Raw genomic sequence first — 19,602 nt, forward strand, 5'->3', positions numbered from 1 at the left:
AACTTTACCAAGGGCGGCTCCAGAGCACTGGGAATTGGGGGGTCCTATTCGTGAAGCGAGTCATTTGGGCGATGATCACGATGCTGATGTATTATAACTGTATGCACCAGTTTTATCATGTGATAACATATACAAAGTTATTGTGCATCCTCTTTTGACACGTTTTTGCTATAATAGGCGGATCCAGGCGTCCAAAAAGGGGGGTTATGTTTTACCTCCCAACATAGGTGCCCTGACACCGCCTATGCATGACCAATACAATTGTAGTCGTTCTCTCATAAGAAAATTGTAACATAACAAGACCATTACCACCCTTTTTAGAAACAGTACCAACAAAAACCTTATTTGCTATACTTTTTGTATACCCCCAATCTCAATGATCTGTATCCGCCTATGATTTTTGAAAATGCATATTTTTAGGATCCATGTGAATTCCTGGTTCATTCTTTATCGATCGGCAAAAGTTGCGTTAAGATTGGTTCAGAAACCTGGCCGTGATAAGCAGTCTAAAATGTATCTGCAATTTGCCCGTTTTTACCCCCCTCAACCCCCCTTTTGACATTTTCTTAATTTTTTTTTTAGAAATGTAGATCACGTTGAGCGAAGTCGAATGCCGTTTGAATTTTGAAAATCGGCCCGTTAGATCTCGAGATATCAAGGGGGGGTCGTAAACAGCCCCCCCCCCTGCCACTAATAGGGGTAGCCAGGAGCCTGCCACTAATAGGGTTAAAAAGTGAAAAGCCGCCAGACATTTTGTGATCAACACGGGTCATGTTCTCGTCTTATGGAGCGTTGGCCGAAGATGCTGTTCTCACCACCGAGCTTGGCTCTCACCCTACTGGCCTGACGTAGCCATCGCTTCGAGGACTCTTGCATTTTGCAAATCGATGATAATCGAATATCGTCCCGAACATCAATACACCAACAACCAGTCAAAATTTATTCAAAAAATCACCACGAACATTCCACCAGGAAGGTCATGTGGACATCATTCCACCTTTGAGGCGATCACTGATTATCACTAGCCAACATGGAAACATGGTTCTCTTAGCCAAACACTCGTAACATGGGGGAAAATCCAGCCGTGAAATTCCTTAGTGGAGGAGGGGTGCCGGTAAACGAAACACACCAAGCATTATGGCATCTTACGATCCAAATAACATTGGTGAGCGTCCCTATCACCAGTAGAAAACAAATAGCACTACCGACAAGGTATCTTCTAAAGAAAAGGACGATACAGAGCCATACGAATGCGATTCTGAAGCCGGTACGATTACGTAGCGACCAACGTTTAACGTAGTTACAGCCCCAGGTATGACAGCATCGGTTACACAGATAGCTCCCCTTCTCATCATCAGCTCGAAACACAGCAGAAACTGCCAGAAAACGGTCCGTTTGATTCATTCGTCCTTTCTTTAATTCCGTATGTAAGTGCATCCATGTATCTCGAGATAGTACATCTTCTAAGTCCGTAAATCCGTAGTACCTTTCACCGTTCGTACGTCAGCCCGTTCGTCCGTCCAACCGTACAGTCCTCTCGTCTTTCTCATATTCCGTACGTCGGTCCATTCGTCCTTCCGTAAGTCTATTTTTCTGTCCCGTCCGTAGGCCCATAAAAGCATTATTCTGTTGTATCTGCCAGTAGTTAGCCCATTCGTCCGTCCGTTTATTTCTGTCTGCCTGTCTGCCAATCCGTTCGTAGGTCCGTACGTCTTCATTCAATCCGTCTGTCTGTCCGTAAAACCATTCACTAGCCCATCCGTCCGTCCGTCCGTCAGTTACCGTCCGTCTGACAATCTCTCCGTCCGTCCGTGGGACCATTCCTCTTCTGCCAGTCCGTGTGTCGTTCAATTGCTGTCTGCTAGTCAGTCTTCCGTCCAACTTCATTCAATCCGTCCGTCGCTTCGTCCGTAAGGCTATTCCTCTTCTGTCAGTCCGTACATCCGTACCGCCCGTCCGTCCGTCAACCAATCCTTCCCCCGTCATCAGACCCATCACCTAGTCGTTGAACTGCTTGTAGAGCTGGGGCACATAGTCGTCCCACTGAGCCTGGTACAGGTTGCCGGCCACAGGAGCGCCGAGGTTGTGCTGCTCGGCGAACTTGGACACACTCCACTTTTCACGGCCCTTGGCCTGTTGAGGAAGGGGGAAGATTAGACTTGTGGTCGATCGTGGAAAAGGGTGGTGAAGTGTTAGATAAGTGTACGATTCTCAGCAGACAGCAAGTGGCATATGGTAAGCATATTAATTGGATGATGGACGATATGGAAGACTATATAATGCATTTTTAGGTCGGAAAAGACGTAAGAGTAAATGATGCTTTCGTTAACGCTCTGAAATTTTGTTATAATAAAATGATCATAGCATGGTGTCTTGATTTTGCGGTATTACAATAGAAAACTGGCATATAATTGCTTTATCAATCACTCGCCCAATCACAAAACGTCTTCATCTCATCATTCGGACATTGGACAAAAAGCAAAACCTCCCATCTAACCGCACAGAACAAGCTACGTGACCAACGTCCAACTGACATGTCACCATACGAAACACTCCCTAGTGACCGGCATATTGTGTGACATCGCCACCTATACGGCCTCTAATTGGTCATTCTCACCTGGTTTTTGGTCTTCCTCAGTGCCTCGTCCACAGTGATCTTGCCGGGCTGCTTGTAGACGAGGAACACATACCTGCGGAGGTCAGGTCAGGTCGGGTCACCTCAGGTCAGGGCAGCCGTCAAGCTTGACAGTCAAATGCGTGAAGGCGGGGGAGAAGGAATTATTGGAAAACACGTTGACAAATATTATTCAATCACCAATACTCACAACATATACCGATAACCCCACCCTTCACCACAACTAATACGGCCCCCCCCCCCCCTCCCCACCAGCCGTCAACCTCGCTCCTGTGATCCCACCCCTTCGCCACTTTCCTCAATAGTCCCCAACCCCTCTCGCTTCCCAGACGAAGGTTCGTAAACACAAGGTTGGTATGCGCAAAAATTCGTAAGGAATTGTTCGTTCGCATTGGATAAGATTCGTATTGGATACTATTCGTAACGGTAAAGGTTCGTAGTGGAAAAAGGTTCACATTTGAAAGGTTTGAATCGGATAAGGTTCGTACAGGACAAGGTTCGTAACCCTCCCCCTTACCTGTGAAGTCCAGCACCTTTGGACTCCCCTTCCTCATCCCCCTGGTAGTCCTCTCCCCTCTATTGACCCCTCACCTATGCAATCCAGTTCCTGTTTGGTCGTCCCATCCTCAGCCCTCCACTCTCCAGTGATCCCTGACCCCTCAGTCCCCTTCCCCACCGTCCCGCCCCTTTACCTGTCCAGTCCAGTGCCTTTGGGCTCCCCTCCCCACTCCCCCGGTGCCCCTCCCCCTCACCTCCCTTACCTGTGCAGTCCGGTGCCTTTGGGCGGTCCTGATCCGACGAACTCTGACACGGCGTCCCCGGCGGCCAGGTCCGTACCGGGTACATTAACCAGCAGCCAGTGGCGCCACTCGCCAAACTTGGGGTCGGCCCGAGACGGGGCGTCAGGGTCTGTGGATAGAGGGGAGATTAGGAGAGAGGGGTGTGAGACCATTGAGAGAATTGTACGGAACTGGGATCTACTTACTGACAAACGCGGAAAAGCTACGGGAGGTGCTGGTAAACGCAAACTGTGCAGTGGGTAATTTTTATAGGGTTAGCCGGTAGCCCGACGATGTCCTGCTGTATTTCACAAGCGTGTTTAGTTTATACACACAGCTTACATATGAGCATACTGCCTAGTCACTAGTGCCTACACAGCTATCCTTTCAGCAGCTTGCAATATGCAATCGTTCTGATCGATGATAAATCGATAAACAAAAACAGCAATCAACTGTGACATATCTTATTATCTCCATCCCTGTACATATATCAGCTAGCAGCCATCATTAGCTGCTCTGACCTTAGTGCCTCCATGGATGACTAATCCATGGTACCTCAGTCACAAACGGCCCGACATTCGAACTTACCGGTCATCACCACGGTATAGAGGGCGCCACTCTCGGCGGCCCAGCTAAGCTGCGGCTGCTCCTTGACCTGGGTCGGGGTCAGCTCGGCACCACCGTCCACCGTCACACCGCCCGGGTAGGTCACCTGGGGTCAGGGAGGGAGTAGGTCACATAACTTTGCAGGTTAGGTATGTCACCTGGGGTAAAGATGGATGAGATAAAAGTAAGAAAGGTCATCTGGGGTCAGCGTAGCGTAGCCCGTAGGTCAACTCAGGTCTCATCGTCGTCATTCTAGACAAGGCTGTCCATGTGACGCTAAGAAGTAAAATCGTTTACAGATCAACGCTCGTGCCTTTCAAGCTAAGCTCCTATTATCCAGTTCAATTATCCCAGCGCTCTCACATGTCTAACATTCTCCCTTCCTCAGACCTCAATTCTCTTCCTTACATTCTACTCTTATTCTGCGCTTCTATCCTTCTTTTCCAATCATTCTACCACATCTCTCAGCTACCTAGTCCTACCCTCTATCATTTCACTCTCCCTGCCTCTTCTTTATATCTCACTCCATTCCCCTCCTCACTTCCCCTCTCCCCTCCCTTCCTTCTCACCGTGAGCACAGCGGCGGGTCCAACAGGAATCACATCGGGCACCACTTTGTGAGTCTCCATGGCAGTCACACTGCGAGTCAGACGGACGGGATTCTCCACAGACTGTTCAGACTGTTCGGCCGTGAGCTCACACGCAGAGGCCGGTGGTGAAAGGAGAGAACCCGCTGTAGAGAGAGGGAGGTCAAAGGTCAGGTATGAAGATATCGTGGGACAGGTACGAACAGTTTGCCAAGGTTACGTAACTTTGAATCCGAATCACGATGACACAGGAACCGTCCCCTACAACAAAGATGTTTTCTGATTATCGCTAAAGCAAACAACCTACTAACTTTTGACCCAACGGATACAGTAGCTGCAGTACACGTGCAAAACTCACCGATCAAAATGAAGTAAGGGAGCAGCATGCTGCACTTCTTGCCAACACTCCCCGAGTCTAAATGGTGACAATTTCACTAACGCACAAAGCCACAAAAGGTCAAACACGTTGGTCGTCTAAATCGATAAATCAATACTGGTTACACCGTGGCATGCAGACAAAAGGCAAGCATTCAAAGAGGGTTTATCAACGTTCAAAACTTTATCATGCATGCGGGAGCATGGCAACACAGGTCCAATGAGAATTAATAGCATGCAAAAGCTTATGAAGCCAAAGCAGCAGAAAACACGTGCAAAAAAAGGCAAATGCAAGAGACAAACCGAAAAAGCCCCACACATAGCCAATCAACACGAGCAATGCCGTTTGAGCCATCCACCAAGTTGTTACCTACGTAATATTTCAGAACAACAAATGCTATTGGTACTTAGAAGGCAATAAAATGCTACGATACTGAATGGATTCTACAGAATAAACAAGCGGCGGCAAATTCAGTATTCACACTGACATAGCGCTAAGTCAGAGTTCGCTTCAAAGCGGCAAATCCAATAGTAACTAGCCGCAATCACAATAACCACCACCAGCTTGTCACGCTTCACTTTCACAATCCACCCGTCACCTTCAGCAGCAACGCAAAGCTAGAACCACTGCTCTTATGACGCCGTTAGACCGCACGGTGTTAGGCCACGACGCGAGCGGTAGTCCAAACGACGCCAGCAGCCTTGGGCAGAGTGGCTAGCAAACAGACTGGTTGGCCAAGGTCACGATGACAGCTGAATTTGGGGGCGATCGGACCGGACCGGTTCAGCCGCCATCGGTGGTGAGACGTCACGAAAAATGCGTTTCAGGCACCACGCGGTGCCAGTGGAAGTTGCAATGCGATGCAATGGAACCGGTGGGTGCCAGGGCACTGACACTCAATAAAAGGACCGATGAGCTCGCTAATAAGGCGAAGCCAGTGCACTATCTCAAACTGACACCCCGGTTCATACCAACGCGGTGACCAAAAGCAGCTGCCCGCTCCGATGATGATTGGGTTTTGTGGCGTGTCCAACCTCTGAGGGTTATATGACGCCAATAACTTATCTTCCTGCGTGAGGTGCGGGGCAAGAACTGAGCATCAGCCACGGCGAGCTGGAGAGCGTGCAGGCCAGAGGGGTGGTATACGACCGTCTCGGGCCCCGGTCTGCCGGGTCCGGTCGAGAGATAGGAACGCCTCTCATTTTTGGCGCTGTTTTGGATGTTTTTGACATTCGTCAGCTCTGGGTAGATCACCCGAAGGCCGCACCGGTGCGGCTTGGAGCAGTAGTAGTACCTACACCAAATCGGCCGCTCGGTCGCTTGGATGCGTTGATTGCGGCTCATTAGGGTGTCTGGCCGCGCTCTGCTACGTTTCCCGAGGGATGGAAGACATCTTGTAGCTCATCCCTTCCACCAGAGGATACTGAGCTGAGATGCAGAATGATGGCTTGGTGGCGGCGGGCATGGTGGCAGTCTGGGCCGTCGGCTTCCGCACCCAACTGAGCCACTGGCTTTGGTTATGCCCTTCCTTCCCGGCCCCCATCCCCATTCTATGGAGGCTGGAGGGGACCTCAAAATTTTATCATCGCTAAGTTGAAAGTTGAAACAATTTGTGCCAACGACCTCTTAAGTCGTGCCGTGGTGCCCTAATATCACTCAAAACAATTCATCATCTTAAATCTGTAGAATTTCACCACCTACCAACATGAAACACTGCAAGTATCGCAAAAAATAGGTATGCATCTAGCATCACACCCATAGCAATTGATTGCCCTCAGACTCAGGCCCCAAGTCTGGGGTCCGTTCAACGCGGCCGACGTGAGGCTGGTGGAGCGGGTTCAGCGACGGGCTACGCGCCTTGTCCCTGGACTTCGACATCTGCCTTACGAGGAACGGCTGAAGAGTCTGAAACTTCCCTCCCTCCAGTACCGCCGTCGACGCGGAGACATGATAACAATGTTCAACATCATGCACGGCCGCTCCGACCTGGACAAGGACGACTTCTTCTCGCCCGCCCCAAGTACACGCACCCGCGGCCACCGACTGAAGGTGGCCAAGAAGCCAGCGGTCAGCCGCGTCCGGCGCAACCACTTCGCCACCCGGGTTGTGTCGGACTGGAACGCTCTACCAGAGGAAATCGTCTGCTCGCCATCGACCAATGTTTTCAAGAACCGGCTGGACAAGCACTGGACGAACTATGCCTTCGTCGTTCCACAATAGTAAAGACTGTTGATGCTACCCGAGCTCTCTACGACGGATCCACCGGGCAATCCTAGTGCCTTCAATGATCCCCAAATATCAGGTATCAGGTATCAGGTATCAGGACATGGAATCCAATTACCTAAGTCAGAGGTCCTTGGCCCTGCTTCACAGGCACTGCCACTTTGACTTGTCAGCACACTGCCTTTTTTTTTAGTGGCCCTAACTTACGTTACCGGCCTCGCGAGGAGGGCGGCGACCTAACTACGCCGCGCAAAAGAAACCGGCCGTCCTAACTAAGACCGGTGGCCACTTTTACTGCAAGACAACATGGGAAAACCCATATCCATGTACTATGCCATTCACTTTTCAGCAGTTTGTCAAAAGCCTGAGACACGGGAACATAAACACTTCTACCAAGACTGGAAGCATGCGGACTTCAACAGCTAGACTACAATGTTACAAACTTGATGAGAAGATATCTATGCAAACTGTACAGCAGGCATGGGGTACAATAACTGAAGCTATAAGAAACATCATCCAGGATGAAGTTAAAATAAAACGTAGAAGAAAGAAGCTTCAATCATATATGAACCAAGAGGCTCTTTCTCTCCGTAGAAAGAAAGAGAGGTTATGGGAAAAGTATTGTATTACCAGACAAGACTCTGACTTCAGAAACTTTGCCAAACTCAGGAACCAGCTAAGAACATTGACAAGGAAGCTTAAGTTTGAGATGGAAAACAAAATAGTAAGCGCCATGAAAACCAACAAGAAGTCCTTCTGGAAATATGTGAACAAGTCTCTAAAGGTTAAACCTTCTGTAGAGACACTGAAACTGGACGATGGGAGAATTGCTCAAACAGACCGACAAAAATGTGAAGCCTTGAATGCATTCTTCCAAAGTGTGTACACAAAGGAGAACCTGCAGGACATGCCAACACTAGACACCAGACCATATGGGAGTGTCCTTGAAGACATCAATATTAAAAGTGAAGACATCAAGAAGAGGCTAGAAGATCTGAAACCGGGTAAGGCCTCCGGTATTGATGGAATTCATTCCCAATTCCTGAAGGGAACTGCACAAGCACTATGTAAACCTTTTAGGATATTATTCCAAAAGTCACTCGACTCGGGACAACTGCCAAGCGACTGGAAAATGGCTCTGGTTAAACCAATATTTAAGAAAGGAGACCGCCACGAAGTTGGTAACTATAGACCCGTAAGCCTTACGAGTGTTGTTTCAAAGGTCATGGAGGGTATTGTAAAACAAGCTATAATGGCACACCTGCTAGATCAATCACTACTCTCAGATTTTCAATATGGTTTTGTCCCAGGGAAGTCGTGTGAATCACAGTTGTTGTCTTGTATGAATCTGTGGACAAAGTATCTAGAACAAGGTCAGCCAGTAGACGTCATTTACACTGATTTCAAGAAAGCCTTTGACGCGGTCCCGCACCAACGACTACTGAAGAAGCTTGGTGCGTATGGGCTAGGACCAAAAGTCGTTAAATGGCTCGAAGGGTTTCTCTGTGGAAGAAAACAAAGTGTCTCTGTGAACGGTATTATGTCTGATTGGGTGGATGTCACAAGTGGAATCCCACAAGGTACTGTACTGGGACCTTTGTGTTTCCTGCTCTATATAAACGACTTGCCTGAGGTGATGGAATCAAGCAGCATTCGATTGTTTGCAGACGATGCAAAGATTTTCCACCCAGTTAGTTCTTACCAGGACAGTAGGAACCTACAGCTGGACCTTGATAACATCCTGGCATGGACACAATACTGGCAGCTACCATTGAATCTCGACAAGTGCTCAGTAATGCATCTCGGGCCAAAAAACCCACTTCATAAGTATACACTGGGCCAAGTGCAACTCAGGGAAAGCACTTCTGAGAGAGATTTAGGGGTAACGATGGATAACGATTTGAAGTTCCATGTGCATGCTGCAAGAGTCGCAAAGAAGTGCAAGATGCTTCATGCAATTATCAAGCGGAGTTTCACTTACTTGAACAAGGACATGATTTCTAAATTGTATCGAACACTAATACGACCTGTACTTGAGTATGGCAACTGTGTGTGGGGACCTACCTTCAAAGGAGACCAAGACTTACTGGAGAAAACGCAGAGACAATTCACAAAAATGGTCCCAGGTTTGAGCAATGTCCCATACCAAGAAAGGCTGACAGAACTGAACTTACCTACACTCAAGTACAGAAGAACGCGCGGTGACCTAATAACATTGTATAAACTTATTACTGGGAAACTCAAGACGGAAGCTGATATGTTGCAATTTAAACCAGAAGCAAGACATACAAGAGGACACACGTTACGGATCGCAAAAGTTAGTGTAAAGAAACGAGTACGAAGGTCTTTCCTTACACATCGGGCATGTAACTTATGGAATAGCCTTCCAGAGAAAATTGTGAGGTCAAAATCAACTTTGCTGTTTAAAAGAAGAGTGGACGAGTTTTTGAAGAGTGAGAGGCTTAAATTGGAGTAAATGCCACCGAATCGAGGAACTGGATGACAAAGCATTATATCCTTGAATTATCCCACGATCATCCTCACCCAGATCTGCCATATACCTACCCACTCAATCAGTAAGGAGTAATGGAAGTTACAGGCAGTACGCCTTCTTCCGCATATACAAGACTTCAAGACTTCAATATGGGGAAAAACCCATGAATTTACGTTAAGACACATAAATGACCGTGAGATTTACCGTTAAATTGATGTTTGTGCGGGGAGGGAAGGAGGAAGTTTGTGAATGGTAGGGTTACGATGTTAGTTACGATGAAAGTTGGATGATAGGAATGGTTTGAAGAGTGGGGGATATGTTGCTGCCGCTGTTGAAGGCCGATTGCTGTACAGCACAGCACACATGGCAAATTGGGCTTCCAAGGAGACATCACCAAACTTGTTCACTCAAACATTCAGTGACTTGACTGGATTCCATGACGGTTTTTCGTCCAGCAGATTTTCGTCGGACAATTTTTCGTCCGCAGATTTTCGTCCGACTTTTTTTCGTCTCGCATTTTTTCGTCTGTACATTTTTTCGTCTGTGCATTTTTTCGTCTGTACATTTTTTCGTCTGTACATTTTTTCGTCCGGACATTTTTTCGTTCGTATATTTTTTCGTCTGTGCGTTTTTTCGTCCGGACATTTTTTCGTCTACAATTTTAACGTACCGTAAAATGGGGTGTTAAGGGACAGTGGGGTGTTAAGGGACAGTTGCATGGGAAAAACTTTGAGTCATATTAACTTCCTTATTTGAGAAGGTTCAATAAAAACTTCAGTGTGGTAGTTGACACTGTTTTGCTCTTAACCATAGGACAAAATGGTATGTTTTTTCATGCAAGTGATTTGGTTCAAAAATGGATTTGAAAATCATGCTACATTTTCACAAAATTGAAACATCTCCAAAACTCTGTGTGTACCACATAAACTAGTCGGTGTACAGGGAAAATGAATGCATAGGTGTATTGTCACATGTATTACACATGTTTCCTGAAAAACTTGTGCAAATCCACCCATTCATTCATCATCCTCTTCCTCTTTTCTGGATACATTCATATTTTGAGGTGGATAGGGACAGAGAAGAAAAAATAAAAAATTTTATAAACATAATTTCATTAAGTTTTCTTTCAGTAGGCATGGAAAACACCAAATTCCACATAAAATGCTGGCAAGTTCATGCTTTTATCTCTCACATATCTTAAGTTATGTAACAAAACATCTCGCACTCTCTTTTACAATGATGGGTCAATGGAGACTGATGTAGGTAAATGTGATGTCATCATAAAAAGGCTAAAACAAAGAGGGCAACATAATGACAAGTGACTAGCTTCGACATGGGTTTTTATTGATGACAGAAGATTACTTTTTGGTTCTGTTTACCTTATAATTAGCACATTTTCCACAAGCGTAAACTGCATTACACGTAATTGGCTAAAAAGGTCATTAGTGGTGAATGAACCTGACTTGTTTTGTGACAGAATATGCAAAACATTTCAATAAATAAAGTGTGAGCCCTTCCACACCCTAATTGTGGGCATTTGATGACCATTTCTTGGAATAATATAGGTGTCCCTTAACACCCCACATTGGGGGGCTAAGGGACAGTGATGAAAAGTAATAGAAAATAATATGCAGGTATAAATCTTAAAAACTTTAATGTGGCAGGCATGTAAAGCACCAAATTCCACATAAAATGCTGACAATTTGATGCTTCTATCTCCAACCCTTCTTGAGTTATATAACAAAACACCTCAAAACTGTCCCTTAACACCCCATTTTACGGTAACCTAACCTAACCTAACCTAACCTAACCTAACCTAACCTAACCTAACCTAACCTAACCTAACCTAACCTTACCTAACCTTACCTACTGATGTTTGCCTACCGGGGGATAAGGAAAAAGTTACTTGCATGAATAGATTGCAAGCAATGGTAAGTCAAATATTTTTAGGTTAAGTGGTTATGCATCAGGCTTCAGGCCTTCGGCCTGAAGCCAGATACACAACCACTTAACCTAAAAATATTTGACTTACCATTGCCTGTAATCTCTCCTAAGGCATTGCCTTCGGCACTGCACTGCTTCGCCCCGAGTATTATTATGACGTCATTTGCCTCCACAGTTGAATAGCATTGTAGTATGTTTTCACTCAACCTTGGGTGAACAGACGTAAAATTTATTGAACGAAAAAATGTCCGGACGAAAATATGTACAGACGAAAAAATATACGAACGAAAAAATGTCCAGACGAAAAAATGTACAGACGAAAAAATGTACAGACGAAAAATTGCAGACGAAAAAAATGTACAGACGAAAAAATGCGAGACGAAAAAAGTCGGACGAAAATCTGCGGACGAAAAACTGTCCGGACACGACTTGACTGCATCCTGTGATGTCAGCCCGCAAAATGTGCTGGCAGCATAGCTGTAAGCTGCGTGCGAGCAGCGGCCGTGAAACATCCCAAAATGTCAAGATAACAGGGGCCGTATTCACGTCGACTTCGTAAGTCGATTTTCTTTCGTAAGTATAATTTGGTATTCACGTCGGCACTTCTCAAGTTTTTATCGCCGGAGTTCACGTGAATAAAAAAATTTACTTAAGAAGTAGGCCAAACTTAAGGAAATTCTTACGAAAATGATCGACGTGAATACGGCCCCAGGTCTCAAGATCTAAAACGCAGTTCACACTTGCCCGTAAGGTCTGCCGGTGACGGGCCCGACACCGTCAAAACGGCCGAAACCGACGGAGCGACGGCCGTCAGGTCGACGGGCATGTGTGAACCGGCGGCGTTCGACGGCCGGCAACAGCTGACTGCGCCGGCGCCGGACCTGACGGCCGTCGCTTTGGAAAGTTCAGCAATGTTCAACTTTTGACGGTGACGGGCCCGTCGGTTTGAATGTCTGCGTGTTGGAGGAAGAGGAAAAGGAACGTTATCATGCAGCATGAAGCTTATATGCATTTTTAGGATCATTTATACCATTTTCCATCCATTTGTTGAGATGAAAGTATTTATTACGGCACGATATCTTGAGATTCGATCCATGATTTAAATCAACGAACCGATGTGTCTTTCATTTAAATAAAGTTGCAGCATTATTTGACATAAAAATGTAAATGCGTGGTAATTTATTTCTGTAATTCAAATAATATTTTAACCTCTCGGCCTCTACCCTCTCCCCCATCCCCTTCCCCCATCTGCGTCAATCTCGAAAATGGTGCGCCATTTCTGTCACATTATATGGCAGCCAATAGGAGCTACCAAATCTCAACTTTCGTTTGACGGGCTGCAGGCCGTCAGGTCGACGGTGACGGGCCCGACACCGACAGACTGACGGTCATGTGTGAACTGCGTTTAAGAGCAGTTAAACATTGAATGCAGTGAGGATTGAGAATGGCCACATGTCAGGCTGTGTGTAAGACAAGGAACAATGAATAGCGCCTTTAATGTCAAAATAAATACAGAGCAGGTTAAATACAGAGCAGTTTAAAATACAGAGCACGCAATAATGTAAAGTAATAATTAAATACAGAACCCACAACCCACACCTCACCGGCTTGTTCACACGGCGGCGACCGCGTTCGCCGCGTTCCAAATAAAAAATGTGCAAGGTGAAGCTGCGGGGAATTGTTAAAGTTTAGAATAAATGGTATTGTGACGTCATACGCGTCAGCCAATCATGTCACCAAAAATATTACGCATGTCGTTCATTATTTCATTGTAAGAGTTCAGTATCCACTGACCAAGTTCAAGGGCGGATCCAGGGGCATCTCAAAGGGGGGGCCAAATGCCCATCATGTTTTTCGCTAGGATAGGGCCCGCAGAACCTAACCTACCCCCAAATCCTATTTTCTCCCCGGATTTCGGCCACTTTATTTTGTAAGGTTGCAATTTTGCCAAAAAAAAAATCAAATAAAATAAAAAATCAAAAAAAAATCACGTACTTCGGCGGTAGGGGGGGGGGGTTAATAGGCCCCAATTTGGCTGCGCCCTTGCAAATGGCAATCCGTAGTGGCAACCTATACCCTGCTAAAGCGCCTTTCTAAGGAGAGGGGTTAACGCCTGACTATTTTTTGCTAGGCCTAGGCCAATTGAAGGGGAACTGCAAGGTGGGCTTATACATGCAGCGATATCCGAACAACAAATAAGGAGGCAGAAAACCTAAATTATTACTTGGGAGTAGTCAAAATGTCATTGAGAAAGCCGGCCGTGATGGGGTACATTTTCCGCATCCTGCTCTGCATGCAAAAGCAGATGGACGTGAATGATGCTTAAAGTGATAGCGTGTATTTATTAGTAGAAGCTTGGGTGCCTATGGGACAAAAATAACTTTGGTAATAAACATGTAATTGTGGTAAAATGTTGATAGCATGAATCCCTCAGCACAGGATATGTTTAGCCAGATATGAGTCTATGAATCGGTCTTATGGTTGGATTTTCAACCCGGAATGGCATTTGACATAATGACATTAGCGGTTTAGGGCACAAATGGCTCACAAGTAAGCTCACAAAATGATGCATGATGAAGAACTTGTTATTCAAGCCAAGCTGTTTTTGTGCAATACGCGTATGATTTATATCACATGTGTTTCCTGAAATCAGGTGATTTCATCGCGTTTATGCTAGCTGTCCTGTTCACAGAGATCAGCACAATCAGCCTATCAGTTAATACGCGGTCATCCTATCTGTCAGACATCTGATAGTGATGACAGTTGACACGTCTGGCGCAGAACCGAATGTATATTATGTATGTACATACATATATGGTCAGCCTTTCAATATCACATCGCACAGGATGAGGATAACATTGAGCAGTCGAGGATCACATCGCGCAGGGTCAGGGCCACATCGCGCAGGATCAGGATCGCGTCGCGCTACAGGCGCAATCGGAACTCCCGACGGCGACAGGCAGACGCAGCGAAGCGGTTGATGACCTCGCTGGTCGCCGGCATGTGGTCCCGATGTACCTGAAGCAGAACGAGCGCCTCGAGCCGACCCTCGGTCATGGTCGTTTTGAGCGCTGTCAGTGTCCTAGCTACCTTGGAAAACACGCGCTCGGCTTCTGCGGTTGTTACTGGTAGCACGCTGAGTACCTTTAGAAGCATATGTACGTTTGGAAAGATTTCAGCCGGGCACGCGTTGAGGGAACTGATAGCAGTCGTCGGAACTTCTTCCTTGGGTTTATCACGCCACATGGCTTTCCACACGCTGAACTCGGCTTTCACCTGCGAGTCAGTTACTGATCCTAGGAGACCTTTAAACTGCTCGTAGGCTGGCTCCACGTCAGACCACTCCGTAGAAACTGTTTTCTTTGGCAGGAGTTTGCTGAGGCTCGCGGTCAGCTGCGTGTGCTTGCCGAAGCGCAGGTTGATGTCTTGCAGGACGAGATCCACGGCAGGATTGAAGACCGTGATCTGGTAGTAGGCTTCTGTGGAGAGATCCCTGCCTGCATTTCCCCGGTAGACGGACTTTTCTGGCAGACGCGGCTTCCTCACCTCTACACTCAGCTTCTCTGCAGCGCATTCCACCGTCCGCATCAACACAGCGAATTCCTTTTCACTGGAGGCTCTCTGCTCCGTCAGCACGGACTTCACCGCATCTACCAACTGTAGGGCTTTAGTGAGGTCCAGCTGCTTATCCTGAAGTGCCAGAGCCAATGGCCGAAGGATGCCGGCCAACCGTTCAACTACGACCAGACCTACCAGGAATTCGGTCCTCGAGATGGCACTCAGAAGCGCCGTGGCCTTCGAACTGGAGCGCCGATCTTGCCACGTGGCGATCTGCTCCAGTGCCAGGTGGATAGCGCTGAGCTGTTCCAAGAAACGCTCCACAGCGAGATGCCTTTCGACAAACCGTGTTTGGCACAGTTTGATCAGCTTGAGCCTCTTATCGCCGTCCATCTTTGATGACTGTGCGTAGCGCAGGATTTCGCCCCGCTTTGCACCATCTGTTAGAAAAACGACGACAGTCTCCATTGTCCCCAAGGCATTTCTTACCAAATCCACTTTGTTGCTGAGTGACGTCGATAGATTCAATGCATGAGACGCACAGTGGAAATACTCTGCCAGTGGTGCGGCTTCCTTCACTTGTGCCACCACGCCCACCCGCTCACTCGACATAGCAGCCGCGCCGTCGTAGCATTGGGCTACAAGGCGAGAAGTGTCCAGGCCCAGCTTGCGGATACTGCCTAGCAGCGCTTCTGCGAGGTTCTTCCCCGACATCTTCAGCTCTGGGCCGTTCGCGGACCGCCGAATGACGTCCATCACATCCAGAAGAGCGACAGGGTCTTCCCGAATTACGAGTTGGCCACTCTCATTTTCGTCTACATATCGAGCCACCACAGCCATCTGCTCTCTGTTTGAAATGTCTGTAGTGTCATCAGCCATCAACGCCCATACTTGAGCCTTTTGCACCTTGTTTGTCACACGTTCCTGCACCAAAGTCCTGAGGACGTCGAGGAGCTCATTCTGGACTGTTTTGCTCGTGTAAAGCGCGTTACCAGAACCATCTTGCAGGTGCCTTTTCAGTACTTCGTCGCCACTCTGAAGCCTAAATCGGAGCAGCCCTTTAAAGTTTCCATCGTTTTCGGCTGGCTGAGTACCACTCCCATCAATTCGCCCATCGTCACGGTGGCCTCGCAGTGATATGTTTTGCGTCACAGCAAACTTGAGCGTTTCGATGATTGACGTCAGTACTGCCCTGTTACGCCTGACCTCGCGCTCGCTCGCTGTGTCCATCACTGCATCGATGCTTTTCTTTGGATCCTTCATTGCGATCGTAAAGCTGGCAGCCTTTGCAGCATTGGCCTGGTGGGATGCTGACTGGGCATGCGAATCCAGAGCACCATTCTTGCCGGTCAAGTCAGAAAAGTCGACAAGGGGGCGGCTCACCAGCTTGCCTTTCGACCTGCCTTTACCTCCACGTGCACCTTCGCCTTCATCAAGAGTTTCGCCAAAAAGCACACAAACACTACACCATGCACCAGATAAGTTCCCCTTTCTGGATACAGCCAGCCACTTGTATGTATCCAAGTGATGCCGGAGAAGATACCTCGGCCGGGACACCCCATTCTTTGTGTGATACGAAACAGGGAACTGACTTTTCTCGGAGGGACACCATCGTTTGGTCAGTCCTTCTAGCTTTTCTTCATCGCTGGTTTTCTTTGCGATAAAAAAACCGAAGTCATTCGGAGGCAGAACAGGCCTATCATCTGGGATTCCAACAATGTCCTCTGAATCGCCACCACTCTGGTCTGGAGAGCCTGCTGACTGATTTTCAGATGGCGTGAAGGATGAGGTTCCAGGGCCAGGACCCGTCACAGGAGACTCCAGGGCCAAGGGGCGATCCTCCTCTGAAGAGACAAGCAAGGGGATATAGGATTACTATCCGGTCGCTAAACGGTCAGGTTGGACTCTGCTGGTTGGACTCTGAAAATTACTTTATCAATTAGGCAAGCATATTAGGAAAAAAGCTGCCGATTGTCGGCGCTGGCATCTTTGGTAGGTACCTAAGAAGTCGGAACACCACCAAGCTCGTTTGCAAAATATTAAAAAAATGTTATTTGCATAAAAATAAAACAAGAAAATGCAACGTTTCTAGTTCATTCACTCAAAAACCGTTTGTCAAAGTCATGTTACCATTACAACCAGTGGGTGTTTCGGACCGCCAGCTAATGTCCGATAAAAAAGTAAAAACAATCTAGGTATATGTAGTAGTCTGTTTAGACTAAAGCAAGGTTACCGACAGAAGGTTAAGAAGACGGCATAGGTAACACGACGGTGACGCCCGTACAATCAGCTTACGCTCTATGATAATATGATAATTGGGGCTTAGGGGCGCGCCGACTACAATGGTCAAATGACGCTCATATTAGCTTCTGCTCTAGCATGCGCCATTGATAGTTCAAACCAATCTTAGCCAGAATTCACAAAGCTAGTATAACTATTCTATTTTTAGATACTATTTGTGACTGCCGGCGAGCGGTGCGCGTTGTGCCGCTGAGCCGTGTCAGCACTCGTCGCTGTAGAGGTCGCCGCGAGCGCTGCGAGCCTCGTCGACCAGTGGGTAGGATAGGTGGCGGTAGCGGTCGGTGCGCAGACTACAATGCACCGACACGTTATAGACCGATCGAAAAGTCTTGACTGTGCTATGACTGTGGCAAAGGGACCGACCGAACAAAACAAATCAAGCAAACCATAAGAATGTGGCAATGGGTAGCTCGATTCGGGCGGCGGCGTGGCCAGGCGACCCCGTGACCTCTGGCCGTGTCCTTCTGTGTGCGCGGCCCATTCGCCCCTGACTTGGGATGTCGATAGGTAAGTGGCTGCCGGTGCCCTTAAAATCATGCGTGTTTTAGAAATAAATGAAAGTGATATAAGTGTTGGGAAAAGGTATAATTTTTTTCTGATGATATTACTGCATGCTCTGGCAGTATATATTGATTAAATCTTGTTTGCTTTCAGATTCAGGCACAATAATACAACAGCACAGGTGCAAAAGGCGGTTTAGAGGTAGAACAATAGCTGTCATTACACTATTCACATAGCAGAGGGATATACATGTAATACTCACATTTTTAATACAAGAATTCATTAAACTATAACTGAACACAATATGCCTGAATGAACTGCAACATAAGCTACTGTAATAGGCTCCTGCTGTTGCTGTGGGCATCTCTGGTCCAGGAGTAGGAGAAGGGGTGCTCGGAGGATCACAGGCTGGGACAGATGGCTGTGGATCCAGGCTGAAAAAGTCGGTGTGTGGAATTCAGAACAATGCAGATGTAGTGATCCATTATCCATATATGCCAGCACTCAGCAGCCAAGGTAGTATTAGTTGATACTAACACAAAGGTGGATTTAATTGCTTTAAAATGCTCATTTAAATAAAGCAGCACCAAAATTAGACACCTATCTAAGAGGCTGAGACTAAAACACTGACCAAAATGTATTATACAATACAATTCCAATTAAACATTGTTGTAAATTACCACACATGTCAAATATATGCATCCAGAATGGCTTCCATTACATTTTCAAATACTTTTTTACTTGCCTGTTTCTGTTTTTACTTTTCTTTGAGAAAAAGTCCATCATGGACTTTTGCACAGGTGGTCCTCGTCTTTTCATCATGGATGGCTTATCCTGGAAAATGGTTTGGTGGGTCCTTAAAATGTGCCTAAAGCAAGTTGTTATTTACTTATTTTCTGGTCTATCTTTTCATCTTTCTTCTAGGTTAAGTTGCAGATAACTTTTCACTCCTTTGCAGGCACTGACTTTGCACTGTAGGTAATTCTCATTGCTATTTGAGAAAATTTGCACTAATACTCCTAAAACCCAGAGAAACATTGGAAAATATATGCGCACAACAGCCTTGGTGGTGTCCCAAAATTGGCTTCAGCATAAATGTCAACAGAGCAAAATTGGATCTTAAAATCCAATGTGAGTGTGGAAAGTTTAAGCCAAGAAGGCATGGGCTAAAATATGAGTTGCAAACCTACCACACCTCGATTAGTGATTACCTACCCGACTCCACGCACAACCGGTATATAAGGTATATAGGACTTTGCACACAACAACGCGGCAGTGTATACGATATTAGAGCGAAAAAGTGCGGCGATCGCGGCGATACGGCGTGTAAACAAACGTGCATTTCAAGGTTTTGGTTATAATGGGAATGAAGTATGGTAGCATCATGATACCATAGTAGCTCAGGCATATCCATGGCTCATGAAGTTTTCCTTCAATAATTCCGATTTGGGGTTTTAAGATGGTACAACACGGCCGGGCCATTGTCATATTTGGACAAAAATAGAGATGTTTGGCCTTGGCGTAGATAAGAAAGTGAAAATGATCGTGAATACATGAGTCGGCTCTGAAAAAGAACACGGATGAAAGGGGGGGCCAAA

The 19,602-nt window shown here is 46.7% G+C and overlaps 2 protein-coding genes across 15 annotated transcripts; both read right to left on the bottom strand.

Moving 5' to 3' along the window:
- Window positions 1–926: 926 nt before the first annotated feature.
- On the bottom strand, window positions 927–19,334 carry LOC122392624 (protein D2-like). 14 transcript variants are annotated; one of them, XM_043387688.1, is made up of 7 exons: window positions 19,220–19,297; window positions 18,750–18,838; window positions 4,590–4,753; window positions 4,003–4,126; window positions 3,397–3,544; window positions 2,618–2,690; window positions 927–2,133 (listed from the first exon to the last, which is right to left on the bottom strand). In XM_043387688.1, exons 3-7 carry the CDS (start codon window positions 4,647–4,649, stop codon window positions 1,999–2,001), a joined length of 540 nt encoding a protein of 179 aa, XP_043243623.1. In that variant the 5' UTR covers window positions 4,650–4,753; window positions 18,750–18,838; window positions 19,220–19,297; the 3' UTR covers window positions 927–1,998. The 14 variants fall into 14 exon arrangements, with proteins under 14 accessions (XP_043243623.1, XP_043243617.1, XP_043243616.1 ...); XM_043387682.1 differs by lacking the exons at window positions 18,750–18,838; window positions 19,220–19,297 and adding exons at window positions 4,966–5,041; window positions 12,389–12,589; XM_043387681.1 differs by lacking the exons at window positions 18,750–18,838; window positions 19,220–19,297 and adding exons at window positions 4,966–5,041; window positions 8,535–8,565.
- Window positions 14,570–15,670, bottom strand: LOC122392621 (52 kDa repressor of the inhibitor of the protein kinase-like). The gene has a single exon (XM_043387676.1). It carries the CDS (start codon window positions 15,668–15,670, stop codon window positions 14,570–14,572), a length of 1,101 nt encoding a protein of 366 aa, XP_043243611.1.
- Window positions 19,335–19,602: the final 268 nt, after the last annotated feature.

The sequence above is a fragment of the Amphibalanus amphitrite genome, unplaced genomic scaffold (genome assembly GCF_019059575.1).
Source record: "Amphibalanus amphitrite isolate SeventyFive unplaced genomic scaffold, NRLGWU_Aamphi_draft 000494F_arrow, whole genome shotgun sequence".
NCBI classification, from domain to species: Eukaryota; Metazoa; Arthropoda; class Thecostraca; order Balanomorpha; family Balanidae; genus Amphibalanus; species Amphibalanus amphitrite.